The 23137-nt window shown below is 43.9% G+C and overlaps 1 protein-coding gene across 4 annotated transcripts; it reads right to left on the reverse strand.

The window, feature by feature from the left end:
- Nucleotides 1–293: 293 nt before the first annotated feature.
- Nucleotides 294–21460, reverse strand: LOC143336237 (E3 ubiquitin-protein ligase RNF19A). Of its 4 annotated transcripts, none has more exons than XM_076756251.1 (10): nt 21148–21460; nt 13120–13752; nt 11856–12346; nt 8336–8541; nt 8064–8211; nt 5894–6056; nt 5668–5782; nt 3206–3337; nt 2320–2590; nt 294–2073 (listed from the first exon to the last, which is right to left on the reverse strand). In XM_076756251.1, exons 2-10 carry the CDS (start codon nt 13270–13272, stop codon nt 1791–1793), a joined length of 1962 nt encoding a protein of 653 aa, XP_076612366.1. In that variant the 5' UTR covers nt 13273–13752; nt 21148–21460; the 3' UTR covers nt 294–1790. The 4 variants fall into 4 exon arrangements, with proteins under 4 accessions (XP_076612366.1, XP_076612367.1, XP_076612369.1 ...); XM_076756252.1 differs by having other exon boundaries at nt 8064–8205; nt 21148–21284; XM_076756254.1 differs by having other exon boundaries at nt 298–2073; nt 2320–2569; nt 8064–8205; nt 21148–21284.
- Between the last annotated feature and the right edge of the window lie 1677 nt (nt 21461–23137).

Genomic DNA, 23137 nt, shown 5'->3' on the forward strand with positions numbered 1-23137 from the left:
TCTTTGCTTTTTTTCTGGATCAATTTACCTCTGAAAATATTCACACACCAAAAAAAAAAAAAAAAAAAAAAGTGTTGAACTAGACTTGCTGCCAGTTACAAGACATTTAAACAGTCACAGGCCAAAAATGTTGGGAACCACTGGCCTGAGATGATTACCATAACCTGCCATTTTCCTGTCTGTGCTTCTCCCGTAATACAGCAAAGGCAAAACGCCACATCAGGAAACTGGTAACGACTCTCCTCTTGAACTTTCCCTGATGAAAACTCAACGTGTGACAGATACAAAACATGCATTGTGTCCTTCATGGTGAAATCTTTATTCAGTTTCTCTCCACAACCCAGCACAGCTTATAACGTCGTGTCCGAGTTCATCTCTCACAAGTATTTCACACTCAGGAAGCGAAGCAGAGCATGTATAGTCATGTAGTTCTCATAAATCTTCTAGAAGGGGCTATTAGAGTTTAGCCTGAGGTGGCATGCTGCTGTTGTAATTTTGGTGCTCTGTGATCATTTCAGAAGGTCTTTAGATTATATTTTATGCTCTCAGCAGCGCACACTACTGCAACTACACTTTACTGCGGTGTGTGTGGGCATATGTGTGTGTGTGTGTGTGTGTGAGTGTGCATGTGTGAATCCGCTCTTGTGTGTTCATGTGTTATCCTGGATACACAGCAAGTAGTAGAATCATGCAGCTACTTTAAAATCCAAGAGTCTTCGGAAAAAGACTGCAGTGTCGCCGCCACGTGGTCGTCGTCGCTAACGCACACGTGCAGTATCTGCCTTAGAATGAGCATTTTTACAAACTAAAGCAACGTCTCCCTCCACAGTTTAAAAGGAAATAGCCTCTTGAAGGCTAAAAGCTGCACTAAAACAGAGCAAAAGTGCCACTGCTGCCCTGTCCCCCTTCCATGGAAGACTGTGGATTTGAGATTAATAGTTGTGATTAATGGTATTTAAAGCCGTCTGGTCAATTCAATCACCGCCATAATGTCACAGAGCACTTTTTACTCCAATCGAGAACAACAGTTACAGGCTTCAGTAGATTTCAGATGTCATTTCCAAATGGCCTTCTTTCACAAAAGAGCAACAGTGAAGCATGCGTCGTCCGTTTAAGGTTGCCCAATTCAGGTGTGACCAAAAAAGTACTGGAGATATTCTTTAAGGTGGGAAATAATCACCTCCTACTGTTTTACAACTTAGCCTGAGAAGCATTTGATATTTACTTGGTGGCACAACAGTTGTTAGATTCTTAATTACCCATAAAACAGATCATGCTTGTGTGGGGTCTCTTTATTTGTACGGGGAGAGGGAGGAGGGAGGTGAGGTCACTAAAAGAAGTGTGAGAGTACAGCGAGACGGAGAGAGGGCTTCATGAAATAGGTTTAAGATAGAGGGGGAGTAAGGTAGTCTCTTCCAGAAAGGACAACGTAGAAAAAAACAGACTGAATTGGTCAGCTAACATGCTCTCAGTCACGTGTGTTTTTGATTCATTGTTGGATCCTGTCTGATTTACAGTTTATCCCCCTCTGATTCTTATGTCATGGTCTCATGCTATTCGTCTCATACACAAACTCTCACACACACTCGCATTTTTCATTTGCTCTCTCTAAACCCGCGTCTTCCTTAGAGGCTGGAGCTAGAAGGCAACTGGTGGGAGGGCCTGTCTTAGAAGCAGGAAGTGGTCTTGGACAGCGATTTTCAGGTCAGTCCGGTGACACGTCAGCACGTGTTGATTTCCATACAACCTGACTAATCTTCAACCAAGTACAAAGCCTGCACTGGAGGACCTCATACACCGTCTGTCTCAAAGACTGGGTAAACTGTCCCTTCGTCTCCTCCTGCTTCCCCTCCTGGTTTCTCTCTTCCCTCCTGCTCCTCTCCTTCTCCTCCTCCCCCCTCTCGTGTTTCTTCCAGTTCTGAGGCACACAGGTAGTCATGGGACTGGGACTGCGAGTGTCCCAGGGACTCCACCGACAAGCTTCGGCTAGACAGGATGCTACTTAGGCTGGACTGGCGGGCGCCTCTGGGATGGGTCTCAATTTCCACACGGACCTCAAAATTGGTTCCATCCCTGTGGTGACAGTAGAAACACATGAAGAAATCAATAAAAGGCAGCCAGGCAATCAAAATGAGTCTGATTTGAGGATTATATGCTTAAACTAATGTATTCCATTCATAAAAGTTTCCAAAAAACAATTAAAGAGCAGGACTAAGCGCTTACAGCCATGGTAGCGGGATGGCAATCCATCCACTACTGGTTGAAACATTTCAGTCAGGACTGAAGTCGTGGATAAAAACAGGAGGCAGACACATTTACCTCACAGGAAGCGCTTGTGTGTCATCGACCTTGCTGTCAGGCACAGTAACCACCTCGCAGTCTGAGCGGCTGTCCTGCTGGGTGTATCCGTGGTGTTTTGTGGCTTCGTCCAATTCCTCGTAGCTATCTAGCTCCGGGGGCGTGGTGCTTGTACTGGGGAGGACGCCCACTTCCTGTACACTGACTCTGACTTCCTGGACGCTGGTGTCGCTGAGCGTTGGGTTGTTCTGACCTGTCCAGTGGTCACTGACTACATGAGAGAATAGAAGATCTATAAGAGAAGTTGAAACTTCATCAGATCAGGCCGCACTTTGGAGCAAACATTACAATGCACCTAGTACTTATGCAGACTTAAGAGTCCTTAACCTAAATTAACTGCACAGTCATATCATCTTATTTGCTTTGACATTTTGTTTATTAGGCCTATATGAAGATAGAGCCTAGAGATGAGCTACTACTGAGCATAAAGACTGGAAACGTGGGAAAACAGCTATTCTGGCTTTCGTTGTCTACCAGCACTCTAAAGCTTACTGACAGACACTGTCTCTTGAACCACACAAACAGTAACAGTCACTGTCTTCTTCTTGTGCCTGACAGGCAGTCCTGCTGCTGCTCACTAAGAAATAGTCCCAGCACTTAACTCTCCCTTAAACCACAGCTTGTCAATTTATATGACTCTGTGTATGGACAACACAAGCAAGATGCAACACATTAATAAGAGGCGTGCTTAGAGCGGTACTTTAGAGCTGTGGACACAGCCAGGCTATCTGCTTCCCTCTGCTTCCAGTCTTTATGCTAAGCTAAGCTAACTGCCAATCATCTGGCATGAGAGCAAATGAGTGTGTTTCCAAAAATGTCAGACTATTCCTTTAAATCCTGTACTCACAGCTGGCCAAGTCCTCCAGTTGGATTTTATGTGTTTCAGGAGGTTCACTCTGCGGTCGACACCAACCGTTCCTACAGAGCGACATGGGGACGACCCCGTAGACATACGTCAGCATCAGCGGCACACCCACACCTGCAAGAAAAACAGAAGAGTGTGAAAAACCAAATCATGTCTATTTCTAGTTTTAGGACATGTGTAGCTGGTGGAGCGCCCTTTTATACAGTTTTCACCTTATCATTATTCCTGCAATACTCAAAATCAAACACAGGGGGGAGCCACTCCTGCTTCCCTGTCCACTGCAGAATTAAGTTGCTGAAACAGTGACAGTATGACGTTATTCCTGGCATCTTGACCTCTACATTTAAGCAGTTCTGTTGTTCTAAATAATGCTCAGAACTAGTGCTTATGCTCCACGGACATCCCCTTTCAGGAACCTCTTTCGTTGCAGGTTTTTAAACCCAGTCTCTGTTAATTGGAGACGAGCCGATCTAACATTTTTCATCCATTTTCTGTTTTCATTTTTAAGAATTTGAATTTCCTGCATATCTGTTTTTCTATGACTGTTTTGGTGTATTACTAGCTGTTATTTCATCCCTTTGATCGTATGTGCATTGTGCATCTAATTCATTGTAAGTCTATGATATACTGCATGTTTTTTGTTCTGTGTGGTGCTGCTGTGTTGTCCAGGACAGTCTTGTAAAAGAAACTGGAAGCATTTGTTATGGTGAGAGAAGGAAAAGACGTTGGAAAGGCGTTGAGAAGAGAGCAGTGCACAACTCCTCTAAAAAAGCCAGTTCAACCCTAAAAAATTCGATTTCGCCCCACTCCTTCATAACCTTCACAAAAGCACTTTTAACAAGCCCTCAAACTCGATGAGCAGCGATCACACAGCGCAGGGAGGGTCTGTGTGATTATGCAACCTGTGATTGAGATAGGAATTTGGGAGCACAAAGCAGAGTGCCGACCAAACAAAGGGACATCATTAACACAGCGGGAACGCTGGCGCGCTATTGACTCAGCGACAGGGTGAAACCAGGGCAAGAGGATGAGCCTGCCAGCCAAACAGTTGACAGAAAGAGAGGAGTGAACGCGAGAGGCTGTGTGTGTGTGTGTGTGTGTGTGTGTGTGCGTGTGTGTGTGTGTGTGTGTGTGTGTGTGTGTGAGAGAGAGAGAGGAAAAATGAGAGAAATGACAGGACAGGGAGCTGTGAATGAAATATGAGAAACTAAAGATCAATTGTAGTACGGTGAGAGCGCAAAACAGATGAGATATGATAAAACATACGGCAGAGAGAAAGTCAAGTGAAAACAGTGTGAAAAATGAACCAGAGGCAGCGGTGCAAGTGGGAGGGGTTGGATGTGCAGGGGTAGGAGGTGAGGGTGAAGAGTACAGTGCAGCTGAATGTGTGTGTGTGTGTGCAAAGGCAGGACCTGTCAGTGTGCGGTACAGTGATGGTTGCGACCCTGCAGAGGGAAGCTGAGAGGCTGCTGAAGCCTTAAGGGTTTCTGGCACAGCCGCAAATGTTACCTACGGCAGGAAGTTGCATGAGTCATCAAAATGCTCATTTGTGTGTGTGTGGTGATGACATCAAGCGGCATGTTTGCATACATTGAATACTCATGATTTTATCAAAGGGATAGTTTGACTTTTTGGGAAATACGCTCATCTGTTTTCTTATCAAGAAGATCGTCACCACTTTCATGGCTGTAAGGTAAATATGAAGCTCCCGCCAGCAGCTGGTTAGCTTAGCGTAGCACAAAGACTAGAAACATGGGGAAACAGGCAGATCATCTATTCAAAAACTAAGTGTAAAAATGTCACGCTGTGGTTTTATGGAAGGTAAAATGTACCATTTTTACACTTCAGCTTTTGCATGGATACAAATGAGATATAACGTGTTAATCAGTTAGCCTTACAGGTGCTGGTAGGTGGGCTTTTTGGTGGTAGCATTATATGAGAGTGGCATCATTTTTCTCTGCAAAGAGCAAATGTGCATATTTCCCAAAATGTCAAAGCAATTCTTTAATTTTAGGTCTATAATTGTGTGCGCACCATGTGAAAAGAGGGGGGGCTTCTTGCTCTTGATCCTCAAGTCCTTACTCATTATTATGGAGGGGATTATGGGAGACGCTCCCCAGCTAGCAGCCATGTGGATCATCTTTATCTTTAATGACTTTTTGATCCACATAAATACTGTTCCCCAGATATTAGAAATTTTGATAAAACTACAGCTTTATTATATTTTTATTATATAACTTAGCATATTTAGCATATGAGGTCTCTTCAGTCTCTGACCTAAACTGCCATGTGAGGATATTGTGGCGATTTTATCAACTTTCTTAAAAAATACAGTTCTATAACTAATTCACAACTAATTTTGCAAAGACGAGCTGACGCCAAACTTCAGTGGCTCGTCTCAGTGTGCAGGACAGAGGGCGGCCATGTTGCTGTTTGCTCCTTACCAACAGTGACCGCTGCTATGACCGGCGACACAAACACTGACATCATCACCCCACTCGCCACCGTCAAGTAGTGCTTACTTCCTGAGATATTGTTTTTCTTACAGCGACCATGGACCTGGAGGGGAAGAAATATCACATATGTCAGGTGACAGGAATCATACAGAACCTCAACCCGTCATTCAAACCTTGATTTGACGTGACACAATATGTGTTAACTGGTCTGTACCTTGCGGCCCATGTAGATTGGTATGCCCACAATGATGACTGGGATGGCGATGCCCGCTATAAGGGAGATGACCACTGGTGCTCCGAGCAACATGCCCACCTGCCACAGAACCTTGCGGGTTTGAGACCATGGCTTCTTCCCCCAGAATGTACATCCTGAGGGACTGAGGCACAAAAGACACACAGCAGGGGACATCAGATTTTTACTTTTAGCCATGTGAGCATCATGGATCTATGGGTAGAAATATAATTCTGCCAGTTTGTCCACCACTTCAGCCCAAACTGAAATATCATAAAAAACGACTGGGTGGACTGCCATGACGTGTTGTACTGACCTGAGGATGAATGCTACTGATTTTGATGATCTCAACATTTTTGGCTTTCAGTGAAATATCTTGTAAGCTATTCGGTGGATTGCTGTGAAATTTGCTACAAATATTCAAGGGGTCTACACGATCATTTCTCATAACCTTGATTACCTACTAGTGTGCTGTATTTGCATTTACTACTTGCCAATACAAATAGCAGCAAAATTCATGAAATTCCCATCAGCCTCAGTTGTACTTGTGCAGATATTTGGTTTTATTCCAACTTTATTCTCAAAATATACAAAAATGGTTATGTGCAAACTTCCAAAGACTCATAATCACCCCCTGCATCAGGACATGACCTTTCATGCAGCCTCATCCAACCCTGACACGAACATAAAACCATTTTGAATGATTAGTTTTTACCGCAGTGGCATGAATAAGCGCTGATGCAACAGCATGACAACATTAACTGTCTGTCTCGTTGCTGTCATTACATCATTACCCCAACTGAATGATCTCATCTGCATTTATCTTTTACATACAACTTTCTCCCTCAATTACCACCATTTACAGCTACCATTCATAGACTCATTTATCTGACATACTGCTGTTAGATAAATGGAAAAGTCCGCTTACGAGAAGTCAAATTTTCTGTCTCTGGATGTGACATTAGGTGCAATAAGCGTTGCCTTAAAGTGCCCCGTTAATCTTGTATGAGCCTTTGCTGTTGCGGCGTTATTCTCCCGGCCAGGGAAAGCAGTAGAACACTGACTAATGCTGTTTGGTCTTAATGAAGCAGAAATTAAAGCAGCAGTGGCAATATAAGCAACACAAACAGTTCCTGAGGGCCATGCTTTTTCTCCAAGCATGCGTTTGAATCACAGTAGCAAAAGTCACTCTGAGGTTGTAAAAGCCTGCGTGGGGAGAATGCTGATGAGATATTAGGACTGTGCTCTGTTGCTCTGGACTGGCAGATTTGCAGTGAGATGCTGAAAGTTTTGCCCTTCAATAGGACGTTCGCTGTGATTTGCATTGTGAAAAACAGAGGATGGGGGTCGAAAGACAATGCAGCTCACGCAGATAGAAACTCTGCCTCTGTGTGTGTGTGTGTGATTCATGCATCAGGCAACAGAACTGAAGACATGAGAATGATCAATACATAAATGCATATATGCGCCTTTCACACACTGTAGTTCTAAAACAGACCTTGACCGGCAGACAGATGAACTTCAAATTTAGCTAATCAGCTTCTAGCTATCTTGTAGCTTGAGTTACATATTCTGCCGCATGGAAATATGGATGCAGATAGGGCTGATTAATTGATGACAAGTCAGCAGTGACTCCCTTCCAGGACTGGAAAAATCAATGGAAGCCCAGACGAACAGTTTAAAGCAGCGCAGCCTCTCAACAATGACATACTGTCTGTGCCTTGCTGACGGGACCGGTTTTTGTCTGCGACTGGATACTGCTTTAAAATGTACAGATGGAATAGAGGTGTGAACACGGGTATGCTCATTTCAGTGAGGCTAGTAATTGAGACTTTGGCCTTTGAAGAAACTGTTCAGTATCTTATATTTGCCGGAGTTGGACTTGTGCCACCAAGCATTTTCTCACCTCATCCTGCTGTGAGACAAGGATCAAATTCTGCTGCTCTTTCTCTTGTATTTTTGTGCAGGGCTCTCACTGCATATGTCCCAAACACCAAGATAGTTCATTACAGGACAGCGAATAATGATTATTTTTCCAACTAATCAGCTAATTGTTTCACTGCCGGTTCCCCAGGTAAATAAAACTACATGTTTTTTTTTTTTAGATGTTGGCTTTTGCTTTGGTATGTTAATGTGTTCATGAGCTGAGTACCTGAGGTAGTGCACGTCGGTGATCTCCTGCATACACAGCCAGCAGAACTGACAGGCACACACAGTGCAGTTCATACGGTTACAGCTGCCGTCATTGGTCTTCATGATGTAGGCACCACAGCGAGGGCACGCTTTGATCTCCTCTGCATCTTCAGCAACAGAGTCAAAGTGTTAGGGGGTGGCCACGCGTTCTGCAATATTCATCTGGCACTTGTGATAAGGATGAAATAACCTCAAAGATCCTCTGATTTCTGACACAAAAGAAGGCCTCACCTCCTCCGGGTTCTTCATTGAAGACGTACAGCGTGGAGGCATCGTTGCCGCCTGAGGTGTGGCGGGCTCGCTGGCGCCGGGCCTGGTCGCACGTCTGGTTGGGGTGCCACAACTGCCGACAGTGGTAGCAGAACTCCGTGTCACATCCCTCGCGTCCACAGCTCAGCTTGGGACACTCTGCACAGCCGTAAGCTATCACTGCATAGCTGAAGAGAGAGAGAAACTGCAGGTAAAAAAAATGGACATCATTAGTATGTTAATTGTCCCTAAAGGAGACAGCAGGCATCATGGAGGTTTGAGTCCAGGTGTTCTCTCCACTCACTACTCCACCCTGTTGCCCTAACATGCTCTGCTGAGACTCACAGTTTCATTTAAAGATCACAGCTTTGTTTGCTTGTCTGGAGTCTCTATTAAAATGCTGCAGGGAGTCGAATCCACTGCTTGATCCTTGCATTGTTCATGTGTTCAGCCTGGTGAAACACAATGAATTGTTCATTGTTGTCTTTGCTCACACACAGCAGCTACATCTGTTGACTGTGTGCCTCAGTGAATCACAACTCAAAGAGAGATACAACTGTCTGTGGGACTGGTTTCCAGAGTTCAGCACCTGAACCAGAAATATACCATCCTCAGATCTTGAGCAAGTCATTATGATTATAAGAAGGAGCTTGGCGCCTGTGGACCTAATCTCGCTCCTCAGAGGGGGCATTAACATAAATTTCAATATTCAAAAGATCATGTGATTAATGATCAAATACAAGTGAAAGTAACTGTGAGTGATTCACAGGGGGCTCGAGGATCTAGGCAGAGCTGCTGTGTTGTGAAGTTTTTCAAATGCTCCTCCAGGCGTTTTCCTTTGGCACCTCCAGCCTGATGTGGTTTGCAGCTTTGTCAGAAAGGCAGATGAATCAGACAGGCTGAAGGCCACACACACATCAGACGATAATTAGACTGCTGCCTGGGTCCCACTTTGGTGTCAGACTGCATTTAAACTGACTGCGTCTGATTCTCAAGTCAAGCCCTTTTGACTGAACAACAAAGCCAGTGCGGACCTGCTTATGGATTTCCAGGTATCAGCGGATATCTATCTTTATCAAACAAACCGCAATAATTGGATTATTTAGTTCCTAAACACCCTTCCACACACACACACACACACACACACACACACACACACATACACACACACACACACACACACACACGCATACACACACACACACAATCCCTCTCCAACAAGTTTCATGGCATATAATGGCATATAATACTCTGCTTTGAATAATTATTGAATAATAATTTCTCTCTTTTATGGTTTTCAACAGAAAATATCAATTAACTAGTTAAACATCTTTAAAAGCACAATCTACTCCTTCTTCCTCATCGAAAAATCCTTTATCTTTGAATATGCAAATGCTTTTCCTTTCAGAAGTTTAACTGCTGGAGACAAGATGTCTCCTGCATGACTGAAGAGTTCGTTCTCAGTGTGTGTGCACTGGAGGCTTCAAGGTTTCTACAACACACTTGTGCAAGTTGCAAACTGGACCGTGACTGGCTTCCATACTACAACCCAAAAGTTATGGGTTGCTGGGTAAAACATAAATAAATCAGCATCCCAACTTTTTTGGAATCAGGGTTGTAGCCGTGATGTCAACTAAATCCTGCTTTCATATAATTTTAAACTTACTGCATATTTAATATTTTAAACGGAGAAAATAGTACAGGTTATGTGTTATAACTGACATAAGTTCAAGTCAGATTATATCAGTCAGAGGAGTTGAACTACATTTTATGGTCAGAAAAACAAACCTCACAACCTTCTTTTTGGGGATAATACAAAAATCCTTCCTCAAATGCAAACTGTAGCAGTGCCGGATAAAAGTCCCGATATTTGACACCAACACAGGCACAGACAGATTTCCACATGAAATCCTTGCGCTGCAGATCCTGTCTGCATGTGCTAAGCTCCTCATCTGAAACCACCTCCAGCAGAATCATATATGCAGCAAAAACATGACAAAATGTGCACACATCGATTGATCCGAGCGTGTGGACACACAGAGCACGCTGTCTCACAGCCAACATAATCTCCAGCTAAGCTCCTGTCCCTAAGACCTCCAGGAATGTGTATATATTGGGAACATGGGAATACACAAACCATAACTGTGACTGACCAGTTTACATAACGGGTCAGCACTTCAAAGAATCTCTTATGTGGAAGCTATTAATCATCGAAAATTCATAACACTGCTGACCACCACTTGTAAACATTTTTTTTTCAATATGTGAAGCTCAAAATTCTGCAGATCTGTTGCAGATTAATCCGATCTCTTGTTTCTCTGTTCTGTTTAATTCACCCCAGCATCAGACAGGTTGGCATATTGATTTTTGCTGCACTCATTCATCATGAGCAGACTGTGAGCTCTGACAGCCGGGGAGACAGACAGTCTACCACTGAACTCTGGTGCATACGTGCTTTTGACCACAAATATTCACCCAACACCCACACACAACATGTACACACACACACACACACACACACACACACACACACACACACACACACACACACACACACTATGATTTCTCATCAGCAGCCCTATCTTGTTACCCATCCATGAGCATGGAGGCGATACATCCACGGATCAGTGCATGCATGTGTTATGAAGAAAACATGAGCGTTGACTCGGAGCACGTCTTGTGGTTGCATTGCATTGTGGTCTATTTAGGCTGCAGTCAATGGGAAAAACTGACTCTCCCACAGCGGATGTCTCCCTGTGTGATGTATGATCGTCCTGATTCTGCACTGAAATCACAGTTGCTGTGTTTTAATCATCTCTGCGCGACGCATCATCCTAAAAACAGCAAAACAGTCTCAGATATCCTCAGATTCTTCCTTTCACTCCCACTGCACCATGCACTGTGTCTGTGCTGCTGTGTGTAGTCCCTCATTCAGACTGGATTCTTGAAGAGTTGAAGCTACCAAAGCAAAGGAGCTTACTTCATCATTCACAATCAGTCTGTTCTGTTTCGGGATCTGCAAAATATATTGGTTGCATCAAAATTTTAAACAGCCTTGGGATGCATGTAAAGCTCAAAGTGAGCTTTCAGATGCTGTCAGTTCATCTTTTCAAAGCTCAGTCAATCACTCTGACACTGCTCCAGTCTTGTGTTTTACATAAGACTGGTGGTGGGATGACAGGGGTTTAACAAGAGCTGCCATATTTTTCTTTTTTCGATAATTACAGGGGATCGCTACTGTGTGACTGAAGATGTCAATAAAAAAGTACATTTTTCTACAAGTTTAGGCGATCTAGAGAAGACACTGTTTTCGTTCTCAAAGTTGTTAGTTAACGATAGTGGTGGACGTTGAGTTGAAGTTGCGATACAACAGTGTAAAAAGTCATGAATTCAAAGTCTATTGAACTAAATTATATTATCCTGATTTCAAAATGAGACTTTTTCCTGCATAAAAAACATGCAGGACAAAGCTTTTATGATTTTGTGGTGGTCTGATTCTCACCTGCAGTCAGGCGCAGGGCACCAACGTGTATCTGGATCGGCAGCCAGGAAACGTCTCAGCTGGTACTCCTCAAACCGCTCCAGCAGCGCCCGGTCGTCCAGGATGGCACGAACATCCAGCGGCGCCAGAGTCTCGGGGCACTGCGGGCACGCGATGCCCACCCGGCTCTCCGAGATCTCGATGCGCAGGTACTGACGGAGGCAGTCAGAGCACGTTCGGTGGGAGCAGGAGGAGAGTCGTGGGAAGTGGCAACGCGGTTGACTGAGCAGGCACAGTGGGCACTCCTCCAGGTGTTCGTCCAAAAGCTGCTCCTGGCTGGAGGAGGAGAGGGACAGGACGCCGGTGGAGCCGCTGCTGACCCCGCCCACGCACTCGGCTGTGGCGGCACCGTCGTCGCCCGCCTCAGCCGCTGCCGGTGGGCCTCCTCCTTCTCCTCTTTCTCCTCCAGGAACTCTTGACTCTCCTGCCTCTTCTGCTGTGAGGTTGAGGTCCTGTGAACAGGTTCAGAGCTCCTGCTGATTCACCAAAATCCAATCACTTACATCAAAAACATTGACGATGAGGATTTTTTTTTTGTTTTATTTTAAATGGAAGCTAATGGAACATCCTCACATTTCTTGTGAAAATCACTCTAGGTGAGTGTGTATGTAGGTGGATACTTTTTGTATTTGGTGTACTTGGTTTCTTGGCAACATCATTTCTTGAAATTGGCAATTAATTAAATAAACACTCTAATGGATTTGGGCTATAACAGAATGGGAGAAGGAGGCAGCAGGCAGAAGCTAATACATCCAGAGTTAATGATCTACAGCCTCTCTTCAGGTTCCTCTTTCTTACGCAACAATGAGTGAGATGTCCAGATTTTGGGCAACAAAACCAGACATCTGACATGTTCCAGTCTTATGTTTCAAGGTCAATAACTTCTGTTTAATCTTGTCACTATACGCATGGAGGGATAAAAGACTAGTAATGAGCCAATGCATTATTATATATTATATAGGACTCTTTATCATGATAGCTCTTAAAATCATCAGTATAGTACCATTTAGTGAACCAGTAGGTTCTCTTCAAGCCAGGAAAAGTGTAAAACTAGTGCTGAAGCTGGAACATATAAAAACCAAAATGAAACCTTTTTTAGAAAAAGCTTAACTAAACTCAGCATGTCTACCTGAAGCCAAAACAAACAAGAAGAAATAATGCGATCGCTTCCTCACTTCCACTCGCTCCCAGACGACAGTAACAGCGCTGGATGCCTCAGCCTCACCTGCTCTGGGTGCTCGCTCGGGGTCAGAGTGATGGCCACCTCCTCTTTGGGCCAGGGCTCCACGGGCCTCTCGGGCCGCGGCTCCGACTTGGGCTTCCTGCTGAAGAAGTTGAGGAAGCTCAGCGGCCCCGTCTGCTGCTTGGGCCTCTTCATGGTCTGGGACTGGAGCGGGAGCAGCAGCTGAGGAGGTCAGGCCAACGACCATGAGCGGGATGCAAGAGGAGTGTGTGTGTGTTTGTGTATGTGTGAGGGAGAGAGAGAGGGTGTGTGTGTGTGTGTGTGTGTGTGTGTGTGTGTGCGCGTACGTGGGTGGGTGAGCGCAGTGAGCTCTCACGGCTCAGAGTCTTGAAGCTGGGCGGCTGCTCCACTGTATGTGGGAGGAAGAGCGGGAGGAGAGATGGAGAGGTAGACGACAGGGAGGAGGTAATCCCTGCCTGAGGGGAGCATCACTAATTTGGAGCCTTTCCGAGACCTGGTCACGTGATCTTGCTTTGTCTCTCTTCAGTCTGCGTTCCCTCCTCCTCTTCCTCCTCTCCACCTCCGCCGCAGTTCCCTCGGTCTGAGCTAGTCCTGAACTGGCCCACAGCCCTTCATCATTTTAGGCCTCGTCTTCACCGCGAGCAGTCCCTCAGCCTGGAGACAAACATCGCAGTCATGACTAAATGACAGTGAATCAGAAATAATGGGATGTGCATTCTGCCATTTTGTCAGAAAACATGTTGTTGTACAAAAAAGTCCATAGATGAAGAGTGGAGCTGCTGAACGCATCAGAGGCGATAATTCAGCATAATGGTCAGCTTTCAGTGGGATGGCATCGAGATGATTTGAATATAATGTGTTACAGTCGCACACATTTCTTTTTTCCAAATGAGAAAAATGTGAAAGTGAAATAGAAGAGTTACTGAGTGAAGTTTTAAAGGTCCACTGTGTAGGATTCAGGAAGTTCTATTGGCAGAAATGTAATATCACGTAATAAAGAAATGTAATATCCATAACATATGTTTTCATTAGCGTAGACCCACTGACTCTAGACAGTGCCTTTCACATTTTTTTGTAGCCACCGTGTTATCTCCTACATGCTGGGAAAAAGAGGGGTGAGAGGAGGGGTATTCATCTGGTTGCAATCTGCAACCTCACCACTAGATGCCACTAAATTCAACACACAATGCAAAGCATTACGATGGAACACAATTTATTGCATTAACATCAATTTAATTACCATATTTTAAATATAATTACATACTAATTTTCCATATTATGATATATATTATAATCCCAAAACGGTTTTATATAAAAAATAATATATATTTCAATTTTTTTTGGAATTGCACATTAATTCAATCTTGGGATGCTGATCTGAACAAGCGGGCCCCTTCCTGGGGTCACGTCCCAAGTAAAGCCTATTTCTGAGTGATTTACCTTATCTTTCACTTATTTCTATTTAAATTATTCAAATATAGCAACAGCAAGGACGTTCCCACTTTGGTTCAACAGGTAGACACATGCAGCTGGTGATGAAGGGTTTCAAGAAGACAAATCTTTGTTTTAAGGTGTCACAAGCCAAATTTACAACTGGGTAACAAAATGTAATAAAACACTAAAAACAATCGGCCTTTTGTGTATTAGATGTCCAGTGTCCAGGATTTTGTGGCATCTAGTGGTGAGGTTGCAGATTGCGACCAACTGAATGCCCCTTGTCTCACCACTCCTTTTCCAAGGCTGTATTGTATTTGCTTTGTCCATTCTGGGCTACTGTAGATTGTATTCTGCCGATAGATGCCTCTAAATCTTCTCTTAAATCATGAGTGGACACAATACCAGGAGCTAACTTTAAAATCTGACCTTTCAATATGGTCACAAAACCAGTCAGTTCAAAAACAAGCTGTGCCATTTAACTCCTGAATCTGTGTTTAAAATCCCCACCCGCGGCCTCTCTGCGGCCCGGCCTGCCCGTCATGCAGCCTTAGCATGAGCAATAAGGTCACAGTCATGAGACACAAAGAGCAGGCGGATGAGAGAGTTGTGACTGGTTTGACAGAAAGGACTGGGGGAGATGGAGGGTGAGGCAGAGGACGGGCAGTGATAGACAGCACAGACAACTCATTCTGTCTCCATTAGGCAGCAGCGAGCTTTCATAATCAGGACCAGAGAGCAAAGAGAGCAAGAGGTGATTCATGCAAGCCCAGACCAATTAAAATGTGTCTCCATATTGCCACTACGTCAAATGAGACCATGGAACACGCCATGAAATATGATATGATTACAGATCATCATCTATTTAAAGAACTGTTGCGTGTTCTATAATTCTGGAATTGAAGAAAAAGCCAAACCGATGGTTTTTTTTTTGTTTTTTTTTAATGCATCAGATCACCCACAGAGGCAGGATAAGGCTACAGGAGCTATATACTTCATCACTCTTTTAACAGGGATGCACAAAGACTCTGGATTTATGTAACACTGCGGAGCCTGCCGAGCCTGCCGTCTTGCATGGAGACTGAGAGTTAGAGCTGTATTTATGTTCTAGTCCTGTGGATATGTTAAAATCGACATGAATAGCAGGCTCCTCTTGCAGCAGCACATCATTATATATGATAATTTAAGAGGAAAGGAAAGACGTTCTTGCCCTTTGAAAAGCTGGCACCATAAACTGATGATTAGTGTCGATATTTTAGATGCAAGATATTCTTTCCACTGGAGCGCTGCTGGAACTACTGGATCTCTGCATTTTTCTGTTGAGATACAACTTGGCAAGTGCCCCATAAAATAACAGAAGTACTAAAATGCAATGCACACTGCAAAATTTTTCTTCTTTTTTTTGCATTTTATGCTGGAATTATTGTTAAAGCAGCCTTAATATTTGTAGCAGGGAAATTTAAACATCTTCCAAGAAATGATCTGATAGGAAATCTCTTTAAAAATGTACAAACCAAAGTTAACAAATGAAACACTCGAACCAGGGGTGTCCAAACTTTTTTTCTTTCGGAGAGCCAAAACCGAAAAAGCAAAAGCCAAAAGCAAACACCTAAACACCTCCCAAGTTCCCTTAATTGACTGACTTAATGCGCAAAGTGTCACTAATCACTAATTAGGGATCCTACATATTTAAAAAGCATTTTTAGCTCACAAAAAATAAAGTCTTCGAAGACGACACCCATCAACATCTTTAGAAGTGAAACAAAGGTTCCTGATAAATGAGAAATAAAATAACACACTGGTGATTTGCCAGAACACTTGAAGGATACGAACTGCTGAGAGGAGAGGTGTGTGTGAAGGCAGACAGCACAGATACAATGTCAAAGTCAGCGCCACAGCATCCATGCAGCTCTTACAGCCTGTTTTCTACACTGAGAGACAAACAGTGACAGTTTCAGCTCTTTAAAATTCTTCAGTGAAGAAGCGCACGTCCTCATGAGGTGTCTCTCCCTTTGACGGTATCTTCTCTATCACCTGACCATCACTTACAAGCATTTGGTCCACTGCTAACTCACTTTTTCCAACATTCAGTGAATGAAAAGTCTTCTCCGGCAGTTCAGGCTCAGATCACTTCTGTGTTTGCAGATTTGAGAATAGAAAACAAAGCAGTGGAGGCACTCCGTGTTGAGTTAAGTCACCCCTAGTAACAAAACTACTTCCCAGCAATGATCTGAAAGCATTCAGTCGTCCCTCCACATGTCTTTTTTTTTGTTTCATTTTCACCAAACGGAGCTTTTTTGGATCCAATTCCCAATCTTGTGTCGTGCATCCGCTTGAATTTCCCTCCCCTGCGGACTCCACGGGGACTGACTTTCTCAGCACAAGCACAGGATCTAAAGCGCCGACCTCTGGCGTGAACGCATCACTGTGCTGTATTTATAGAACTAATCCCCACATATGAAGACATCAAAAGCACACACGGGACGCACTGAAAAGACCTCCCCACGCTGTCTCCACACGTTCATGCAGACACGCTCAAACACACACAGGCACACAGAGACACGTACGAATAGACAAACACAGAATTGAGTGTTTTTAAATTACAGCTCAGTGGGCTCCAGCCAGGGCTTATTGCTCCACGCTGACAAGACGGAGAGCCGAGTAATTAGACAACACAATTCGCCGCCTAACAACTTAGATAAGCTGTCACTGTGAGGGAAAGTTTTCCATCAGTGTGTTCTGAATGAAAACGACTGTTCTGCTGCACAAAGACAAAGAGGGGAGCGGGCAGTAACTTTGTGCAGGCTGTTCATGAGAAATTAGATCATATAAAACATGAAATCAACAGGAAATAAAACATCTTCGAGCCTAAACGATCAAAACAGAAACACACAAATGTAAGAACTTTGCAGTGAGTGAAGCTGTAGTTTGATGTTTTACCAAAACCACAATTTTCACAATGTTTTTACTGAGTTTCACAGAAAAATATGTACAATTAATTCATTTTAAGGCAAAATCATTGCTATAGACGTTATACAAACATTGCATTTCGGCACCAAAGGACCAAATGTGAGCTGGCTCTGGTGCGTGCACGGCTGCCAGCTTTGACGGGGATTTACGGGCTCAGACTTGGGCCGATTTGGGAGAATTGGCTCCAGTTAGCAGAGTAGTTCTGGGGTCAGTTATGGCCCTTAGAATTCTGGAAAAGTATTCTGGCAAGTCAATTTGAGGCTACATGCCGGGCTGACGAAAGTTTTCCTTTTGTTTTCTCTTCACCGTCTGACTGAATCCTTCGTTGATCGCTGATAACGTTCTTTCACCCCAATCATCCTGTTCACAATCTGTGCACAGCATCCTTGCATTGTTAGAGATCATCGTGATCATCTCACATTAGATCTCCCATCCATCAGAAACGGCACACACAAAGACCACGCAAACACACACACACACAGGCACAAATGTTATTATGCACATGCTCATTTGAATTATGTGGATACAGACGTGGAAATGGCTCGAGGAGCTTCTTGAGGATAAGATGCTGTCTGTCCTCTAGGACCACTGGTTAGGATACACAAAGGGCCATTTAATGGCTGAACAAAGTGCAACTACATTGAGACAGAATGTTCAAAAACATCCGCGTTGTGGTGTCAGTCTCTGGTTTCTGATTTCAAAACCAAGAACTTCCCGCCAAAAAAAAAGCATCCAGGCTAACATCTTAGCTTAACGTGGTTAAACACATTCAATCATGAGACAGTGGGGGTGTAAGACAAAGAGAAGCCTTACTGTCTTTAATGTCAACACGCTGAAGGCTCGAGGGACAACACAGTTAACCACTCCATGGATGGACACAGATGCTGCTCGGAAAGAGAGCGAGCACATCTTCAGTTTACAGCTTAATGGTTTTCTTTCCTCTTCAGTGAGTGTGCGTGCGTGTGTGTGCATGTGTGCGTGCAGCATATACGGTAAACTGCTCCCGAGGCCAAAGACACACTTAAAGATTTGACCTGCTCTCTTTACTATATAGGACGCTTTGATGCTTCGCTCACTTTCTCGAGAGCTCTTGGCCACAGAATGAACACAGACTGTACAAGAATTCAGATTCTTAAGGCGCCTCGGGGGGATTACAGAGAATTAAAGGACAAATACAAAATCTGTCCTAGAACTTTTTTTTTCTTTTCCTGCCACAGCACAAAGAACTTAATCAGCAATTCTAACAGGTTTTTTCACCCTCCATCCGTGCGAGTCTCGCCTAAAACATCAGATTTAATGACTCTGAATAACTGTGATAAAACTAAGTTATTCACGAAGTTATGTGTCATTCTACAACCTGCTGCTGCATGTTTGGGGAACACGTAGTCCTTCTGAGAGTTAAGCAGCCACACCACTGGAGAAGGTAGAAATCCTATGGGAGAAAAAGAAGCCACTGTAGTCCTGAGAGAGAAATCCTCTCCATCTCTGCGGTGACTGTCGGGGGGTGTCATTTATAGCACACAAACGGATTCTAAAACATAGAGATCCACACCATTTCTTCTTAACTCGCACACTGAATTAACAATGTGCTAATAATTTATAGATAATGTTATGGACTAGTTATCATTGTCGAGCCTATTGTTCACAATGTAAGAGGGGACGGAACTATAAATCATGACCGTCTCAACAGCGCGTGAGGAGGACTTTAACAAGACGGCTGTTTGACCTTGTGACCTGTTCAAGCACCTTTAGGGCTGAGTGACACCTGTCCCATGTAGCTACACCAGTGCACAACAAACCGACAGCTCCAGCCACGTGCCTCAGTCTCATTTTTAATTTAGCTCCAACAGGCAAAAGAAAACCGAGCCCCTTGGCAAACGGCATCACCGGACATCGTTACATAATGCGCACAGGTTTTGGCTGGAGTCTCGTTTTCTTACCTACTGACATGATTCAGCACGCTGATTCACAGCAGTTTCAATCTGACAACAAACGCAGCATGCACTAAAACACACCTCGACAGAAAATATACCAATAAGAAGTTAGTGCGTTAAGGTTTTAAAGGGGAATTCCACCAATTTCACCCCTTATTAACAGGTTATCCCTGACCATGTCATCATCAAGTGCCCAGGTGGCTGGATCGCTCTCAACATGTTACAAAGTGAATGCACGGAGTCTGAAAGAGCAGGCAGGGAAGGTCAAAGAAAATGATGTTGCATTATGGGAAATGTAAGATCCAGTGTTTTTGCAGCTTGACCCACACACGGGGACAAACAGTCAAGTCAGCGTGGCCTCTCTGGCTCTGATTTTGACCACTCGTTTTTTATTTAAATCCATCTCTTGTGACTCACTCAACATTATGCAAGTGCGATTCTTAAATTGCCGGAGCAGCCCTTCAGGTTGCCCATCCAGGATATTCAAGTCACTATTCATAATGAAGCAGCCTGATTTTGCTCCCAAAGCTTTACCATCATCAATTCATCTACAGGTGAAATCAGACAAACACAAGTAAGTATAATCCTGCAAATGTGCACGTTATTCATGATTACAACCTTCCTGATAACCTGCCTATAGGTCAGAGCCTGTAGTGAGTCACCCTGCCTCTTCATGACAGACAAAAATGACAATGACAGATGGGATTATTACACAACCAGCATCTGCCCCGGAGCGTTGCCCCCCTCCTCTGAAACGCCAAACCAGGGAACAAACAGGACACCTTTCTTTTTTTTTTCCTTTTCTGGATTCTGTCCTTTGAATGAACCATGTTATCACAAGCGTATCATCTCCTCAGTGTTGGCGGCGTTTGTGGAGGACACTTGTTAACAAGCTGTTGCTCTGCGTTCGCTGAACAGAGGTCAGCCTGATGTGGAGCTGTGCTGCGAGCCGGGGGAAACCTGATGATCCACCTTCTTAAATGTCTCTTCACTGGACACAAGCCCACATCAGCAATGCGGGTTTCAGAGGCATGAGAGTGACCTCAGCCTGCCTGCCTGCCCACACACACACACACACACACAAACACACACACACACACAGCGGCATCCCTGACCAAAGTCCTCTGTTTCTGCACCATGTGATGCTCCGCACTGAGTCTCAGTGACCTCAGGCAGCCTGTAGGCTTATGTTATTGAATAACCACAATATAGGCTAAGTTCAAGGATTAGGTTATACATGATATGACAGCAGCCTATGGTGCGGTGTGTCATAACAGTGCTGTATGTCTTAGTGCATTTTTCACTCACTGATTTAACTCTGCAGATCAAATGAGAAAAGTCATGTCTCCATATATCCAAATAAACCATAAGAGCAGGCCTGTAGGCTACATATTGGGATGCAACTGCAAATTTAAGGTGTTACAAAAGCGGACGAAGCAAAGGCAGCCTTGAACTAACCTCCACATGAAATAAAAAAATAATCATTTCCATGCTTCCATTTTTAATCATTTAAAGAGGTCCGTCCAGGGCATCAGTATGCTATTGCAGGGAGTGGCATGTTTAATAGGCTACGTATTCGCATTCACCTCCACCTCCAGATATCCCACACAGACAGGAGTGACAGCGACAAAACCGCCGCGGAATAACTGCGCCTTAGACAAGTCTGCAGATAAAACGCATAATAATTTCTATTACGTAAACGGTCTCTTACCTCTCTGCACGGCGCCTTGTCTTTGCAGCGTAGAATCAACAACTGGCTCCTCCCCTTGAGGACCAAACAGGAGCAGAGAAATCTCCCCCTCCCCTCCTCCTGCCGTCTCCTCCTCTTTACTGCTGCACACTGAAAACATCTGAAAGCATGTCAATGGCTGCAGAGAGGCTGGGTGTGATGGCCAGGTCCGGTCCGGCGCAAAGAGAGAGGGCGGGCGGGCGGGGGGGAGGGGGGAGCCGAGGACAGGAGATCCGCGGTGAGGAGGCGATGCCTTCCACCGGCACAGCAGCGAGACTGACGGCTCTGCTGTGGCGGCCTGAGGGGAGGCACACTGCGGTGACATGAACCAATGGGATGACGCAGAATCCCAGGATCTCCTATTCATAAATACCCAATCCCATTTTTCAAAAAAAAGAAAAGAAATGATGGCAAATATGCGCACAAATAACATCTTTTTTTATTTTTGTCCCAAGCAGGAGGTGGCAGATTTTTTTTTTATTTTTATTTTTTTAAATCTGATATTGAAATGTGCATCTTACAGGTTAAATGTTTGGATTCTTTCTATCCTGTAACTTTGTAATGAGATCAAGTCCAGAAAAATAAAAAGGCAATTATTTTCTAAAGGGTTAAAAAATAACACACACTCATACAAAACGAATCAAACATGTGAGATCTATTTAAACACCCGGTGAGTGGAACTTTTTTTCAGCCTATATCTTTTAGGGTAGCCTAGTTTAAAGGCCCTGTTGAGACTAGGTCTGTGCTGCTGAACAGGAAGTGTAAAGGGAGCTTATGATGCTTTATGCTGTCCCCATATTGTACTGGAGGAGAGTCTCTGGGAGGCTTTCCTGCATACACTGTACAATTGCATATTATTAAGAAACTGTATAATTATCATTTTCAAACAGAACACTCTAATTTGTGGGACTGCCCTGCATTCATCCATTCTGTGGATTTACAATGAAGAGAAACCCGTTTATTTTAAGCAAAGGTGGGACAGATGAAAGTCTTCTCCCTCATTATAACCTTTGATTCTTTTGTAAAGGGCAGAGTGACCTAAAATGTCGCAGGACAGGTAAAATGATGCAACATTTGCATTTTTGCAAATATTTTTCATGTAGATTGACAATGTTGTTATATTTGAGGCATTGCACTATGGTGGATCTTTAATGTTAATGGAAGTGGATGCATTTTGTATTTTGCTGTGTAAATACTCTAGAAAATTGTCCATTTCCCTTACCCCCCTAATTTTGCTAATCTAATTTTGTAGGAGAAACAAATTAGTGTTTTAAACAGCCACACAGACCCAGAACTTTAAAAGAATGGTCATAATATGGATATTTCAGCTATTATATCCATAAGAACTACAAGTACAATGATTCATTGAGGTATACAAACCGGAAATTATTTTCGGAAACGGAAACACCTCACTAGACGGAAGACAGCTGCGTACAATGGAATCAAGATGCATCCCGCCAGCAAGAATAATACGTCCGGTATGCGCCCCAGGCCTTCAGAGTAAAAGCAAAGAAATCAAACAGTTTTAAAAAAGGGATAATAAATACGGGGCATCGGAATAATGGAGAGCAAGGGGACAGATTTCACAAAAAGACATGACATGAACTTCCTCTTTAACACTGTCAGGTGGTGGGTCTGTAATAGTTACACAAATGGAGAAAGATGTCAATATCAAATTCTCATCGGCCTTGAACAAAGTTAGAGCAATACTCAAACACAAAGAGTACATCAGGTCAGCTCTGGAGTTAGACAGAAATGGATCTAAACAGATACGTGACATTATCACATGGACAAATACTAAAGAATATCTCACTGGTCGGCACACTTAACAAGTAGAAGGGAATTCAGGTCTGGATAGTGGCAGAACAAACAGAGCAAAGGGCAGATTGACGTCACTGGGTCATGTTGACTCCAGGTGTACCCAGAGCTCAACAGGGCCATGGCAGACATAGAAGACCTTCAACAATACTCT

The sequence above is a fragment of the Chaetodon auriga genome, chromosome 18 (assembly GCF_051107435.1).
Source record: "Chaetodon auriga isolate fChaAug3 chromosome 18, fChaAug3.hap1, whole genome shotgun sequence".
NCBI classification, from domain to species: domain Eukaryota; kingdom Metazoa; phylum Chordata; class Actinopteri; order Chaetodontiformes; family Chaetodontidae; genus Chaetodon; species Chaetodon auriga.